This window comes from Herpailurus yagouaroundi, unplaced genomic scaffold, assembly GCF_014898765.1.
Source record: "Herpailurus yagouaroundi ecotype Mexico unplaced genomic scaffold, PumYag 197, whole genome shotgun sequence".
In the NCBI taxonomy this organism is placed as follows: Eukaryota; Metazoa; Chordata; class Mammalia; order Carnivora; family Felidae; genus Herpailurus; species Herpailurus yagouaroundi.
In genome coordinates, this window is record NW_024412428.1 from 6,655,408 (window position 1) to 6,672,008 (window position 16,601).

Below are 16,601 nucleotides of genomic sequence, written 5' to 3' on the forward strand. Positions count from 1 at the left end.
ACAATGTTATTAATACTGTACCATCTTAAAAAGAAGGAAATTCTGTCACATGCCATAACACAGACGAACCTTCAGATCCTTACACTAAGTGAAATAAACCAGTCGCAGAAAGACAAATACTGTAGGATTCCACCTCTATGCGGTATCTAAAGAATCCAAACCCACAGAAACCGGGGGGCTCAGGGAAGGAGGAAACAGGGGCTGTTGTCTAGTGGGTATAGTTTTAGTTTTGCAAGATGGAAAAGTTCTAGACCTCTGTTGGTACAACAGGATGAATATACTTAACACTGCTGTAGTACTGTGCACTTGAAAATGGTTAAGGGGGCAAATCTTATGTTCCGTTATTTTTTGCCGCAAGAAAAACTGAAGCAGTATAAAACACTCTTGTTAAATTATTATTTTGAGGGGCGCCTGGGTGGCGCAGTCGGTTAAGCGTCCGACTTCAGCCAGGTCACGATCTCGCGGTCCGGGAGTTCGAGCCCCGCGTCAGGCTCTGGGCTGATGGCTCAGAGCCTGGAGCCTGTTTCCGATTCTGTGTCTCCCTCTCTCTCTGACCCTCCCCCGTTCATGCTCTGTCTCTCCCTGTCCCAAAAATAAATAAACGTTGAAAAAAAAAATTAAATTATTATTTTGATAAGATTCCTTTTACTCTAGCCCCTGAAAATTTAGGGTCTGCATCGAGATATGCTACTTACAAGAGTAAAATATAACCAGATTCCAAATACTTAATAGGAAAAGAAGTCAAATATCATACTTTTATGTCGACCACATGTTAATACATTTTTTAAAATATTGTTTTAAATAAAATATAACATCAAACAACAAAAAATATTTTGTTATTCTTTTTTTTTAATGTTTATTTATTTTTGAGAGACAGAGAGAGACAGTGTGAACGGGGGAGGGGGAGGGGCAGAGAGAGAGACACACACAGAATCTGAAGAGGCTCCAGGCTCCGAGCCGAGCCGTCAGCACAGAGCCCGACGCGGGGCTTGAATTCACAAGCCGTGAGATCACGACCTGAGCCGAAGCCGGACGCTTAACCGACTGAGCCACCCGGGTGCCCCCAAATATTTTGTTATTCTGCAAGAAGAATAACTCGAGGGGGATGTCAGTGGAGCTCTGTTTTAAAGGTTTCAGACTAGAGCGTATTTAAGCTGATATGGAAAAGCCGGCAGGGGGAAAGGGATTAAACACAGAAGGGAGTTAACCAAAGACAGCCTCTCCTGAGGACTCTGAAGGATGGGATCAAGAACACGTGTGGAAAAGCCAGCCTCCCACAGATCTGAGACTTCCGTACATCAGCTGGGAAGGGGAAGGACAGGAACCTGAGAGATCAAACCAGATCGTTTATGAGGTGGCCACACTACTTGCAGACTGTAGAAGTGGGGCTTGGACAAAAAGGTTGGTCAATGATGAAGGTCTGAACAACCCATGAGGGATGAAGAACAGAGTCCTTACTTAGGGCCAACAAGGCCTACGTGATCCGGCCTTGCCTCCCTCCCTGGCCTCATCCCAGGCCTCTCTCTCCTAGTTCTCTCATCCATCTTCTCGTCCTCCTTCAAAGGGCTGTCTGTCCACCTCCGACTGCTTCTTTTGAGGAGGGTTTACCTGTGTAACACCTACTCAGCTAGGTATCTGTTCAGAGATGAATTCCTCGGGGACCGTTTCCGGAACATCGAGCTCCCCAGAGCCTGGTTCCCCTCATTTTATCCCCAGACGACACCTTACAGCAGAGCTACCCGACAGAAACAGGGTGTGAGCCACACGGGTCATTTTAAATGTTCTTGTAGCCACATTAAAAAAAAAAGAAAGAAAAAAAGACCAAGTGAATGAATTATTTTTAATATTCTAGTTAACCCAATATACCCAGAATATTATCACCTTATCTCAACATGTAAGCAATATAAAAACTAGAGAGATTTCACCTTAAGCGGAGGCTAAATCTTCAGAATCTGGTGCGTGCTTCACACAGCAAATCTCCATTTAGACTGGCCACACGTGCTAGTGACCACAGTATTGGACAACATAGCCCTACACTCCTCCTCCAAAGCGCCTAGCGTACTTTGTTACCGCAGCGAGTGCCATCACTTGATGAATGTGCATCTCCTCTGGAAGGTAAGCGACGACGAGGGAACATTCTTAGCTCAGTGTCAGAGAACTCAGTCGGTGCCAAATAAACACAAGTGACTGGGGGGAGTGGGGGGGAGGGGTTGTCCGAGAGCCGGTCACCTGCATGGAGAGCCTGGCCTTTCATTGGTGTTACCAGAGCAACTCAGGGAGAGAAGGCAGAGTTAATGGAATTGGGACATGATCTGGCAGGCACAGCACACAAACAAGTTCAAGAGAGGCAAAGGCGGCATTGGAAGCATATTCCAGGTGCTTAACAAGGGACTCCGAACTGGACAGAGAAGACCTCCAGGCCAACAGATGTTAATACAACGGGGTACGGGAGGTGGGGCGGAACGAAGGGGCTGGCAAGCGGTCTCTGCGAAGAGGAAGGACACTGTAGTATACAGTGTGGGTGTGAGAAAGCTGGAAGGAGAGGAGAGAAGCTGTGGTCAGAGAACAGGATATATACACTTAAGATTTCTAACGCGGCAAGTTTGGAATAATGTTAAAGTACAGAGGTGAAGGTCACTGGCGCGGAGCGAAGGTACTAGAAGTCAAAGGTATCAGACACCCTGCTTGGGATGATTAATAACTTGACTGAATGTCTTTTAAGATTTTAAGTTGTACAGGGGCAGAGATGATCTTCTGTGGCCCATACAGCCCAGTGCTGATCACATCAAGTATGCTTATCTGAATACAGACGAAAGTCAAAGTTCAAACGTTAAAATCATGTGAAAGAAAAGTGGCAACGGTCACACAGCGAAGATAAATGTGAAGGACTCCAATTTATTTGCTCAATAATTATGTAGTTTGACTGAACAGTGTTAAGAACTCTGATGATCCACTAACTTTTTAGATTGGTAGCCAAACTCCCAATTTGGAGGTACAAGAGGGGGGCGGAAAGGATATAAATTATTTCCCAGACTTACTTTTGTCTATAAAACAAAGTAATAGCCAACTGAGCCTTTAGAAGCTTTATTGTAGCCACTTTATTGTAGTGACTTTATTTTACGTGAGATATAGGTCCTCATAACTTGGATATACACATTTTTTACAATGGTTCCTATTATACACTTGCCCTATTAGGGCAATCTGTTATTTTAAAAGAACTCTAAGAGGAAAAATTAAAACCTCATTTGTTTTACATATGGAAGTTGGTATGCTTTTTAAGTGGACACGCGATTGTTTATTGTATTTTACATATATTAAATATATATACTAAATATACACTTGTATATATATTGCATATCATTTTTACTTGCCTAGTGCCTATCTTCAGCATTTTTTTTTCTATTTCTTGTTTCTCCTACCCCAATTTTGAAAAAAAAAATTTTTTCCCATACATAACTTCTCCACTGAGGAATTCTGTTTGTCAGAAATAATAGTCCTAAATCTTGAGGCTGGAAAGATAAAGGTGTAAGCTATGCTTAAACCCTCTCTGCCCACAAGACTCTTATCTTTTCAGCTTTTCTAATTAAGACTTCCGGAGTTCTGCTAACAACCAAGCGAGGACAAAGTTATGACACAGCTATTTCGGCTCAACTCTGAACCAAGCAATAACCCTGCAAAAGTCTGTCCCTCCCTCCCACACTTCACAACTAATCAAAGTAAAATGTGAAAAAGGAAGGACTCATGTCAATAATTACAGCAGTAGGTACTAACATCGCTGAATCAGAAGAGCCATACATTCTGTTAAGAGTTGCCCCATCTTAGGGGCGCCTGGGTGGCGCAGTCGGTTAAGCGTCCGACTTCAGCCAGGTCACGATCTCGCGGTCCGGGAGTTCGAGCCCCGCGTCGGGCTCTGGGCTGATGGCTCAGAGCCTGGAGCCTGTTTCCGATTCTGTGTCTCCCTCTCTCTCTGCCCCTCGCCCGTTCATGCTCTGTCTCTCTCTGTCCCAAAAATAAATAAACGTTGAAAAAAAAAAAATTTAAAAAAAAAAAAAAAAAGAGTTGCCCATCTTACCGTGGGTACATGAACCACTTCAAGCGTCCTTGCTGGCTCAACTCCCTCTTTTGTTTTCCTTCTGACCAATGATTGTTCCAAAGGTTCAGAGAAATCTGTGAGCCAAGGCATTTCAAAGCCAACGGATCCATTTCATTCATTCATGAATACATTACTGCTTATGATTCTGAGCGCTTAGGAACTGCTCAATAAGCAAAACAGACGGGATCCTTGCTCATCTGAAGCATACTTTCTCAAGAACAGAACCTACAACGCCTGCCTCTTTAAAAGCATACTAACTCGGTGACAATTATTGTGATGTATATCATGAGCACTTGCTTTTTAAAAAATTTCCCTCAATAAATTTTTGTTAGACTAATACACAAAACAGTCATTTCTTTGAATTCCAACCAGTGAAAAAACTTACATAATCACAGGTTTTTCTGCTGTTTTGCACTTTCTGAGGAAAAGAGGCATAGGAGAGGAAAACTAAAAGGGATTTTCTTTGTCAATTTCCCAGGCCCTGTAACAGGGTCATTTTAGGCCTAGCAAAATCTTCTACAACAATAATTCAACATTCAATATATACATATGTGTACATATACATGCATATGTAAAATACATGTGTGTGTATATATGTATATTTTACAAGTCAAATTATACACGCACACACACACACACACACACACACATTTTTTTTCAATCAACACTGCTTCTTGAGTGGAACCTATGAAACGAGTCCTTTGATTCTTCTAGAAACCTTGTTGGATTTTGATATAGGAAGGTGGGCCTTGAATGAACTTTAGCCCCATAAACAAAGAAAAGTTAAAAGACACTGCATAATTAAAAAGATTTTAATTTGCGGGGGGGCGATTAGAAAAGAAAGAGGAGGGAGAGAAGGACACAGAGCCAACCAGAGTATAAGAGCCCGGAGTTCCCCTGTGACTGTGGCCAAAATGCATTTAAAGAATAGAGATGCCTGGGGCACCTGGGTGGCTCAGTGGGTTAAGCGTCTGACTTGACCTCTGGTCAAGATCTCAAGTTTAGTGAGTTTGAACCCCGTACTGGGCTCCGTGCTGACAGTTCAGAGCCTGGAGCCTGCTTCGGATTGTGTCTGCCTCTCCCCAATTCGCTTGCTAGCTCTCTCTCTCTCTCTCTCTCTCTCTCACATACACACAAACTGAATAAACATTAAAATAATTAAAAAAAAAAAAAAAAGGATAGAGATGCCTATTACACAGTATCCACACTCCTGGCACCGCCGTGTTATAAATGCCTCCCTTTTCCCCAAATCTTCCAAAAAGCTAACCACGCCCACAAAGGATTTGTGTCAACTCTTTTTCTTTTCCATTCTTTCCTAGCTCCTGTCCAGCACATCTATCCAACATCTTCATCACAGACATCTCAACCGTTCATTAGCACCTCACTGGACTGGCCGAAAACTAGCTACCTTCTCTTCCCCATTTCTCCCAGCAGTTGCTTTTAACTGCTCCTTCTCATATCTCCCAACATTCCACAAGCTCATTCGTGTCGTCATCGCTAAAGGAACAACTAATATTTATTGAGTACTTGTAACATGCTAGGTAGTCTGCCAAGGGCATTACGTGCGTAATTTCATTGGATCCTCAAACCCTACTAGAAAGGTACTGTGATCATTTCCTCAATGTTAGGAAACCAAAGCTCAGGATGGGAATTCTACAGGGTAAGCAATGGACTCCAACTCCTGCGCCGACTCCACGGCCAGCTTAACCAGTACACTCCAATGACTCAAGTCAAAAGACCTAGGAATCCTCTCTTATTAAGCACATCTAGTCACTTACCTAATCCAACCAAATAAACCTCCTCAACACCATGATAGCTCTCCCTCCGCTCCACTGCCTTCAGAGTAACAGCTAGCTAGCATCTACCAAATCCTCACTACGTGCCAAGCACTATTCTAAGTAATATACATGGTTTTTTTCCCCTTTTATCCCCCAAACCCTATGAAATGAAAAACCTCAAAAAGAAAGGGGTTACGGAGTGAGTGACAGAACCAGATTCAAACCCAGGCAATGCGAACTGAGAAGCCCTGAGCCCTTAACCCCTAGAGTGCAATCCTTCCCTCTTTGTCTCCCATCTGGACCCCCACCATCCTCCAGACTGCTGCAGAGATCTTTCTGGAATACAAATGTTATCGACACGTTCTCCTACTTAAAATTAGCAGCTTTGTATCACTGAGGGGATCAAGTCCAACTTTCGTAATTTGGCATATGGAACCCTTTATGTCCCTGTTCAAGTCAGTTCAACAAGTGCTTGAGTGCCTACTGTAAACAAGGCAAAGTGCTGAGTCGTCTGAAAGGAATAATATACCAAGCCCTGACTACTACCCCAGCCCCAAACGTTGCGTTCCTCAGCCAGAGACTCCCTGTGGATCTCATAAAGCAACACCCTACATGTTAGTCTCTTTGCCTGGAATGTACCAGGCAAAATTCCTCAGCAATGTGAAGCAGAAGTGCCTAGATGAGGCCTTCCCTAGCAAACCTCAGTCAGAAATGCTCCCTCTTGTAAGTCCCCACAGCACTGTGTTCAAAATATAGTGGAACGGGTATGGATCGCCTTCCAAATAAGACCGTGATCACCTTCAGGGAAAGAACTGACCTACCTTAATACACAAGGGGGCCAAATTAAAAGTAGTGTTATTGTACCTCAGTTCTGATTTGGCCTACATTTTACCCCTCTGGGAAAACCCACATGTGGGACTTCAAGCTCAAGAGGCAAAACTTTTGTCTTCCAAGGCTCAACAAAGCTTTGACTGGCCAAAACAGATACTAGATCAAAGTCCATTTTCTAAAGGACTGTGAAGGTGGGAAGCAAATCTGTCAAAAGAAAAGAAATTGATCTACTGAGATCCAACTTCATCAGCGCTGCGTCACAGTAGGTGCAAGAAAAAAAAAAAAATCAAAACCTGTCCTGGGACGAAGGCCAATTGACAAATAAGTCCTACCGCTTGCGAGAACGTGAAATTCTTAAAGTGAAGGCAGTCCCCATAAACCGGAGTTCACAACTGTCTTCTCCTGCCACTGCTTTACGCTCAACTTCTGGTTTCCGCGATTTAAAGAGAAACATCTATACAGTTAAGCCCACGCCTGAGTGTACTTACTGTAGCTCCTGGCAGATACGAACGTCTTGATTCCTAATGTTAATTGCAAACTGAAACATCACAAGAAACATTGCGTTCGTCAAAAGTCCTTCGTCTGAAACATATGGCATAAAGCTTTGAAAGCGAGTGATGTCTTTCCTGAACGGTGCTTTGTGTGCAACTGCTTCCAAATCGAGATCCACATTTTGAAACTACCCCCTCGGAGACGTGTGATCTCCCACCCGCTCCAGCCTCAAGGGAAAGGTGAGAATTCGTAGGCAACAGGCTGGGACGGTGGGTATCTCTCCCTATTCCTTTCTCGGAGAACAAGATCCAACGCAAGGCAGTTAGTGCCACTCTCATTTACAGCGCGCGCACACGCACGCACACACACACACACACACAGGAAATAAGAAACTCATGCCCACCTCTCCCCTCCTGAAAACAGCAAACGACGCGAGGATCAGCAACACTGCGGCCGGAACCACCAAACGCCAACAGCCGGGGGCCTCCCGCCTCTCCCAGGCGCCTGGCCGGCGGCGGGCGCCCGGCGCAGGACAACCCGTCCCTTCCTCCCCGGACGAGCGCGGCCAGCCCCACAGCGGGTCCGGGTCCACGTCTCCCGCAGCCCGGGCGAGCCAGGAGCAGAGCCGCGGAGGTCGGCCGCCTCGCCCGGCGCGGCGCTGCCCCGCACCCCGCCGCCGCCCGCACCTGAGGCGGCTGCCCGGGACCCGCGACAGGGCGCGGGGCCAGGCGGGCAGGGCAAAGTTACTCACTGGGAAAGCGCGGCCGCCCGGGGCGCGCGCCGGCTCCTGACGCCGCAGCCCAGCGCCAGCTCCGCTCTCCGCGGCCCGCCGAGGGAGCCGGGAGCCAGTCGGCCTCCGCTACGCGGGGAACCGCCGCCGCCACGGCCGCCACCGCGGATTTCCTGGCAAGAAGCAAACTCTGGCCAAGACTTCACTTCTCAACCGCCCCTGCTGCCTTCCCGGGGGCGAGCGCCGGGGCCGAGCGGCCCAACCCGACACGCGCCTGGGCCAATGGGCGGCAGCGTAGGGCGGGGAGGAGGCGGGCCAGAGAGAAACTCCGCTTATCCCAGAGCTCGGGGGGCGGGCCAGGCCGGGGCCGTCACTCCCGGGTTAGAGTGAGCCCACTCCGCCCTCGCCGCTGGCCCTCCCCCCACCCGGTCTCGGCTGTCCCCGCCGCTCGCCTGATTCCCCCGCTGAAGACACGCTCAAGAAGTGCCTCTGCGCTCACCGCGGACCGCCGCGAGGAGAGTGGAACAGCTGGGGGGAGGCAGTGAGCATCTAGGGGAATCGGGTTGGGGGCAGGAGAACAGGTGGCGCAGGAAAGCAGAAATATAGGTGTGTCGGGGGTGAGAGGACTCTGGGGTAAGGTGGTAGGGACAGGGGGGCTGACCGGGCCGAGAAAGGCGAGGGGAGTAGGAGATCGAAGAAGGGAGAAGGGTTTTTGGCGAAGAAGAACACCCGCGGAGAAGAGAGGGAGGAGAGGTACAAAGGAAAAAGGAGGGCGGGGAGCGAGTCTGGGTGGTGAAAGGTTGCCGAGGCGGAGGCAGGAGAGCACCTGGGAACAAAGGTAAGAGGGAGGTTCTGCAGGTGAAGGAGGTTTATGAAGCTAAAAGGGTAAAAGGAAAAGGAAGTGCAAACCAAAGGAGGGCGTACGTATTCCAAGTGTAGGAAAGATCCTAAGAGAGAAAGGGCGGGGCAGGGGGGAGAAGAGCAGTTTTCCTTCCAAACTCTCCTCTACGAACGCTTGTCCTTTGACCCATTTGAGGTGTGCAGCCGCAAGGTCCCGGATGACGCAAACTCAGTCTTAAACCCATCCTATTCTGTTGTAAAATTCATCAAGGTGTATCGATCAACTATAGTTTAAACCTGTCATCCCACGAACACCACCCCCCTACCCCCTCCTGGCTTGGGGTCCCGCCAGGGAGTAACACGGGTGGAGCAGCAAATCTTAAAGGCCCGATTCCGCCCTAAGAAGGAACGTGATTTGGGGGCCGACAGGTAAGGCTCCGCCCCCTTCGCCATCACCTGGGGTAAGGTGCCGAGGGCTGAACCCAAGCGCCCACGGGCGGTTCTCGGTCTCGAGAGGGGACAGGAGCCCGACCCCACCTCTCCCCGCTGGCTCAGCGGACAGACTAAGCTCCGGGAACTCCAGGTGAGCAACTCGGACCTCGCCACCGCCCTCCTCGCGCCGGGGGCGGGGCCTGTGGGCGGGGCCTCCGGGCGGAACGTACACGCCCCGCCCAGCGGCTGGGCAGTGCCGCGCCGCTGCGGCTCCTCCTCCCTCCTTCCGTCTTCGGCTCCTTCCGTCGGTCGTTCCTTCCTTCCTGCTCCGCCTGCACGTTTCGCGATATGGGTTAGAGCCTCCGATCCAGCAGCACCACCTGAGGATCCCGGAAGCCGCCCCCGCGATGGAAGAAGACCAGGAGTTGGAGAGGTAACGGCCGTGGAGGTGGGGGCGGGGGGGGGGGGAGGCGGGCGGGAGGAGCGGGCCGCGCCCTGCGCCCCGAGCGGGTGGCGGAGGGGCCGGTGGTCGGCCGGGGCCTCCGCCTCCACGGCCCGGCCAGACAGCGAGCGCCTGGCTGGGAGGACAGGGGAGGGGAGAGAAGTGGGCGCCTGAGCGGGGAGAGGGGGCCCTGACTGGGAAGAGAGGGGAAGACACATGGATGTTTTGGAGTAGAAACGTTCAGTACCACTAGATGTCCTGGAGGGAGCACAAGTTGTGAGGCCGGACTTAAGTCCCCACATTGCCCCACCCCCAGTTAAAACAGCGAGAGTAAATAAAGCTAACGTTAGATCGCGCACCAGGCCACTGTTCTCCGAGTGCTGCTATTGGTGCGTTCAGTCAGGCCTAAGCCCCTGTAACTGCGGTCCAAATTACTCTGGGCGCTCAGTTCTCTCCCTCCCTCCTGCTTGATTTACATATCCCGGAACTTCCATTCTAGTTAATCTCCTGAAAATGGAAACCATAGTGGGGCCTGCACGATGGTAATCTACAGTCTGTTTTTAAAAAGATCTATGTTTTTCTACGCCTTTAAACATTTCTACGCCTTTTCATTCCCTAGCAGAGCCCACCCTGTTGTAATCTTATCCCTTTCTTATGACTGTGTCAAAAGAAGATTTTAACAAACATTTGTGTGTTAAGGGGACTCCCCTGTGGCCATGTGGACGGTCCGATGGGGTGGGGAAAAAACCGGAGGCAATAATTACATACTTACTGATAGACTATGTGGAGGCAGGAAAATAAGGGGCTAATCCTAACGGTTCTGTGTAATTGGAGTGCATTAGAGTATAATGCGTTGCCAGTGTGATACAGTAAATGCAAAAAAAAAAAAAAAAAAAGCTAGTTGCAAAACCATATTCAGTATGATCTCATTTTTATAAAAAATATGTGTGTAGAAAAATATCTGGATTGAAGACCTCAATGGCTGAAGGCGAGAGGAAGACAGCCCTGGAAATGGTCCAGGCAGCTGGAACAGATAGACACTGTGTGACATTTGTATTGCACGAGGAGGACCATACCCTAGGAAATTCTCTTCGTTACATGATCATGAAGAACCCGGAAGTGGAATTTTGTGGTTACACTACAACCCATCCTTCAGAGAGCAAAATTAATTTACGCGTTCAGACTCGAGGTACTCTTCCAGCTGTGGAGCCATTTCAGAGAGGCTTGAATGAGCTCATGAATGTCTGCCAGCATGTGCTTGACAAGTTTGAGGCCAGCATAAAGGAATATAAGGATCAAAAAGCAAGCAGAAAGGAGTCCACATTCTAGTCCCTTACGCACTATACAGGGAGGACTGTCCTCTAGGATATTGTCTTCGCGATCTGGCAAAAAACCCAGAAATAGAAGTTTGTGATCACGACCCGATGTGTTCTTCAGCAAGGTGTGCTTCTAGCTCTTACCCATTACAGCTGTTGGAATCCCCGCAAGAACCTTTGTATTCACCTAATAAATTCCCTCTTTCATTTAAACTAATTTGAGTGGTTTCTGTTGCTTCGTCTGGAAGATTGGCTCTTTCAGGGTTGTTTGTTTTTCTTTTAATTGAGTCAGCAGTGAAAGTAAGCTATGAGAAAATTACAGGCCTTGAAAGGACTTTGATCAAGGGAATTCAAAAGAATATGCAGTATGCATTCATGGCTGTGATTGGGGGAGAAGGAGAGGTGCGATGGAGCCTGACCCCAGCTAGACTGTGATTGGCTTCGAAAAAAAAAGGTGGAAATGGGAGGAGGGTTTAGCTTCTTGTTGGATACTTTTTAGTAACTCATGGGAGAATTGCATTCTTTGCTATGACTTAGGTCGGGCAAGGGGCAAAGGTGGGGAATAATTTGAAAGAATTGTGAGAATTATGGTTTCACAGGAAGGTTAGGTAGGATCTAGCACCATCTTTATGGCAGCATTTATAGGATAAATACCAGTTTACTGCTTTAATTTCAGGACACTAATAAAATATTTTGTTGGAAATGATCTAAGTAGGTCAAGAGAGTTTATATTATAAAAGGAGGAAACTGAAGTAACCAGATGACATTTTCAGTCCTTAGGTGGGTATCTAGGTATAGCCCAGGGTTACATTAAGGATGGGGAGAAGGAAATTCCATGTTGGGAAAATGATTTTTTTTTTTAACTTAAAATATTAGCGAACCGCTTCTAAGCTGTCCTGTTAATCTCATCAACCTCGTCTCATACCTGTCCTACCCCACCTTGACTCTTCACCCTAAATCTCTGTCAGCCTTTGAACCTGAGCACCCCACCCCCAGCACTCTTTGCTTTGGGGTCTTTGTTTTTGCTGTTTCGTCTTCCTGGAACACTTTTACCCTGCCGTACTCTAGGAGAGAACTTAACATGTCCGACTCCGTACCCTAGTTTGGGTAGTTGTGTGTGCTTTCATTATACTCTTGGGTTTCCCGGTCTCGGATTTACTAGGCTGTTGTTAGCACTTCTGCTTTCTGCCCACCGTACTGGCTTGCAGCACAATGCCTGATAGACAACTAGACATTTCTAATTTCTAATCTTGGTAAGGAAGTCAGGGAAGCTCCTCCAGAGATTACAGGAAGAGGAGGGGCTAGCTGCAAAAACGAGAGAATGCATTCTGGTGGAATAGCTGTGCATAGGTCCTGAAGCAGAAAGCTGGTGGTCTGAGGAATTAAAAGCATTGAAAGATTTGCTTCTCTGTAGCATGGTAAGCAAGGAGGAGAAAGAAGGGCCTATGCTGTGGATTTGGTAGGAAGGAGAGCTGGGGTGGTAAGGGGTTTGGATTTTAAGTACAATGGGAATGACATCTGAATACTTTGATGACTGTAGAGGAGTGAGTTGTAGAGAGGCCAGAGTAGAAGCAGAGAAGCTGTAAGAGTGTCATTGGCCTGGAAGGGCAGCAAGCTAGCAATGGACAAGAGAGGGTTGATTTGAAATACACTGTAGAACTGAACCTCAGGAATCGGATGTGGAAGGTGAGATAACATGACCTCCATCTAAGTTTGGGGCCAAATTATTGAAATGGGAAGCTTAAGGGGAGACATAGGTTGGAAAGTGGAAAAGGTAACTGGAATCAAAAATTCCATTGTGAACGTGGTAGACGGTAGATATGTGAGTTGGAGGCCCTGAAAGATATTTAAGCTAGAGACTTTGTGAGTTCTTTAGATCATGCCACCAGGGTTGTGGGATCGAGCCCTGCGTTGGACTCTGTGCTGAGCGTGGAGCCTGCTTAGGATTCTCCCTCTCTCTCTCTCTCTCCCTCCCCCTCCCTCCCTCCCTCCCTCTCTGACTCACTCAAATTTTAAAAAAAGTGAGTTGTTGCCATAAAAATGATGTATGTATGTATTTCTATGGAGAAACTGGAGTCTGATAAAAGAAGTGGGCCCAAGACCAAGCTCTGGGCAAGCTCAGTACTAAAGATTGGGTATAAAAGTAGCAGCCAGTGAGGTATAGAGAGTAGAGTCGTGGAAGCCAGTGCCCTCAAAGAGGGAAAAAATGGCATTGAATGAGTCACGTGAGGACAGAAAAGTGCTGATTGACATTAACAGGTTGTTGGGCACTAGGCGTATTCGTTTAGTGCCTAACAGGGCTAAACAGTAGCACTCACTGTATAGGAAAAGGACTTAGTTTGGGTTTTCCAGTCAAGCAAGTACACCGTAGGGCACTGACGAGCTGAATGTTGCTGGGAGCAGGGATGAGGGAAGGTCAAAGTCCTAGGGCCAGAATAGTGTTCTCCTAGAGTGATCCAGAAGAGATTCTGGACAGCCAATGTCACTGCAAGGAAATTAGCCCTTGAAGATATAGGGAACGTCTAAAAGGATAGGTGAGAATCAAAAACGTTTGCCTCTGAGTATTCCTATGGGGATGGGAAACAGGGTTATTTAACTGAAGTGTAATACCTCTGAACCAAGACCTCCAGGAGATGAAAGCAAGGCAAATAGCAGTACATGTGGGAAATGCACTCACGTGACTACCTCCATATCACGTGGCTTCGTTGCTCCGAAGATTTATCATCACTGATCTTGCGACTTGCGGTCTTGAATCTGCTTAGAGTGGCCGTAAATGCACAGGTTGATGCAGAACAGCTTTAGAAAGGAAGATGGGTGGAAGGAAAAGACTGAGGGCAGGACTGGAGGGGTAACCAAGAGTCGGGTATGAGTGGGAACAATCTGCATAAATTCTGTGGCATCTGACAGAAGATTGAATTGGTCCTTAAAGGGTAAGGGAGATAAACAGGAGTCAAATATATTTATATATAAACTGTGAAAAAATAACTTGATCCGTACCTCTGATTTGCTAATAGCTTTTCACTGAAACGAATATTAATGATTTAAAATCAGAAATCTCGTTCAGCTGTAAAGCACTGTGCCTTTTAAAGAGCCAATCATTAAATAAAGTGATTACATACCAAAGGCTTTTAATAAATAATAATTTGAGTACTTACACAGCACTTTCTATTTTCAAAGCACTTTACAAACTAATTATTTCTAAATTGCATATAGCTGTGACATCTAAGTGCTCTAATTAGTTGGTATAACACACAGGTGCCTACAAAGTCTCTGTAGGGATAAAAAAAAGAAAAAAGAAAAAAAAGTATACATAAAAAGCGGACCGTTTAGTGCCATTCTGACCAAAGAGTGTCTTGCATTTCTAGAAATATGAGACCATATCAAGTTCTATGGCCCACCATTCCCCACCCTTCTTTTTGTTTCCTTGAAACATTAAAATTATAGATAGTCCCCAGATCACTAGACAAGAATCTTTTTGTCGGCCTAATCTTTTGTAACATCCCTTAGACTGGACTCCTAGGAAGTATACCCAAATCGACGAGTGTGTGCTTTCAAATACTTATAAAGACCCCAAATCCAGCCTTTTGTGCTTAGATTCGTGGGGGTTCTTTGTTGTTCTCTATTTGGAACTTTATAAATTATCCAGGCACAGTTATTGTGTGATTTGCAATTTTTTAATGAATTCTTTCCATATCTAAATTATTGGGGTCCATATTGTACAGCAAATACGGACCCAGTAGGGGCACAGCCCTAAGAAATGGTGGAGTCTGTCCTAAAAAGCCTTATGTGGTTTGGAGAGGGCAGACAGAGTTATACACGTGAAAAAGGAAACAGAGTGCGTTTACGATGAAGTGCTTTAACGTGCGGTGCAGAGTATTATGTGCTGAACACAGACCAGAATGGGAGAGAGATGCTCCTGAAACAAGGATTGTTCCAGGAGCATCCACTCTGCCAGCCACCATCCCAGGGACTGCGGATGGCAAACAAGACGACCATAGCCTGCCTTCCAGCACCTCATGGGGTATTGAAGGTGGCAGACCTGAAAAATAAATCGAGTGTTCCAGGATAAATCGTTTCCTCTTTCTCAGTATAAAGGGGCCATTAAAGATTCCTAAGCTTGGGAACACCCCCAGAGTTGTGTTGTGTTGTGTTGTGTTGTGTTGTTTCGTCCCATGCCTGTGCAGAATGGATGAGCAGAAGGAAACATTGTAAGACAGTGCGTTAGGCGGCATTTATGTAATGTAAGGAGAACTTAAGTGTAGGAATGGAGATAGGAGGATAGGAAAACTGCTCAGAAAGAAGGAAAATACTTGGAGACAGATTCTGTATAGCAGTAAAGGTAAAATAAAGATTGCAAATGGCCCCATATCCGTGTCTTTTACCCCTTTGTTTTTCTACCACTCCCTCACAACCAAAACCAGTATGGCAGGATTTATCATCTCCACTCCTCCCCAACTTGTCCTTGCTTACAGAAGTCAGTGTGCACCTCGCCCTTACCTCGTTTCCTCACTCGTGTCAGAATTCACATCTTTAACAAGGCTGAGAATCCGGGGTGACAGGTGACAAGATTGGGAGAGGAGGTCAGGGCACTGAGCGGACTGGCTCTTGCTGCTGCTGGCCCTCAACAAGTTGCTCTCCTCAAAGGGAACCTTCCTGTCTTCCTTCTTGCCTTCCTTCCTTCCTTTCTTTCTTTCTCATTCATTCATTCATTCATTCCATAAATATTATTGAGCACATACTATATGCATGCACAGTTTAGGTAGTAGGGATATAGCAGGGAACAAACTGACCCACAAGCAGTTTCTTTTTTAACAGCAGATACGTAAAATAAATAACATGATGTGACTTAAGGTAGTGGTATAAATGGAAAGTAAAAGAAGGATAGGGATGGGAAGGGTGAGAGAGAGTAGCTAGTGAAGGCCTTTCAGAGAAGGTGACGTTTGAGCAGAGAAATAAAAGAGACCAAGGGTAAATGAGACTGTACCCAGAATTTTCTAAAAACTGAGATGATTCAGCAGTGAAAAAGCTAAATTATGAACCTCTTTAAAGGAATAAACTCCGCATTGTGTGTGTGTGTGTGTGTGTGTGTGTGTAGTTTTTATCCGTGTCTAAAATTATATCACTTATATGTGCATGTGCTTATATAGTAAAGAATAATTATAGTAAAGAATATTCAGTTACTGGGACAGTAGGATATTGTAAAAGTTTTAGATTGGCTAATACATATACATTTAGATATGTATATGTATTAGGGGAATTTATTTTAATGGGCCCTTTTTCCTTTTTCTTTGTGTGTGTGTGTGTGTGTGTGTGTGTGTGTGTGTGTATGTATGTGTGTGTAAGTATATCTTAGGAGGAGAAACTGATGTGCTCGGGATCCTGAATATCTTTTAGCGGATGAATTAAGAGGTTGCATTGTTGGAATCATACTGCCTGGGTCTTGGCCTTGGCCCAAAGACTCTTTAACTATGTGGCCTTGGACAAGTTACTTGACCTCTTTCTGTCTGAGTTTCCTCATCTGTAACATTGAGATAACAATAACGCTTGCCATATAGAAATATAACTATTAATTTAGATAATCGAAAGTGCTTAGGGCATATCTGGCCCATAGAGTATGCTGTCAATCAGCGTTAGTTATTAATGTTAT

General features: G+C 46.3%; 3 protein-coding genes across 5 annotated transcripts in view; 2 read left to right on the forward strand and 1 right to left on the reverse strand.

The window, feature by feature from the left end:
* The window catches only part of LNX2 (ligand of numb-protein X 2), a 79,466-nt gene extending 71,433 nt beyond the window's left edge, over window positions 1-8,033 (reverse strand). For 2 of the 3 annotated variants that reach the window (XM_040448103.1, XM_040448101.1), the window contains exon 1: window positions 7,946-8,033. The gene's annotated coding sequence lies outside the window, so the exon portion shown is untranslated. Of the gene's footprint in view, window positions 1-7,597; window positions 7,701-7,945 lie in introns of those variants that run through there. The other variant, XM_040448102.1, reaches the window with a different exon arrangement.
* Window positions 8,034-9,521: 1,488 nt separating this feature from the next.
* LOC121012774 (DNA-directed RNA polymerases I and III subunit RPAC2) lies at window positions 9,522-11,171 on the forward strand. The gene is made up of 2 exons (XM_040448105.1): window positions 9,522-9,629; window positions 10,592-11,171. The coding sequence occupies exons 1-2, from the start codon at window positions 9,604-9,606 to the stop codon at window positions 10,965-10,967; spliced, it is 402 nt and encodes a 133-aa protein (XP_040304039.1). The 5' UTR covers window positions 9,522-9,603; the 3' UTR covers window positions 10,968-11,171.
* Window positions 9,535-16,601, forward strand: part of LOC121012773 (protein POLR1D-like) — a 48,492-nt gene continuing 41,425 nt past the window's right edge. Inside the window, exon 1 of the mRNA XM_040448104.1 lies at window positions 9,535-9,629. Within this exon, the coding sequence (XP_040304038.1) occupies window positions 9,604-9,629 (26 nt within the window). The 5' untranslated portion in view covers window positions 9,535-9,603. The remainder of the gene's footprint in view (window positions 9,630-16,601) is intronic.

Excerpts from the sequence above, each read along its gene's own strand:
- LOC121012774 (XM_040448105.1), top strand. The coding sequence starts at position 9,604 with ATGGAAGAAGACCAGGAGTTGGAGAG. Across the intron at positions 9,630-10,591 it reads GAAGACCAGGAGTTGGAGAG|AAAAATATCTGGATTGAAGA; the intron begins GTAACGGCCGTG and ends ATATGTGTGTAG.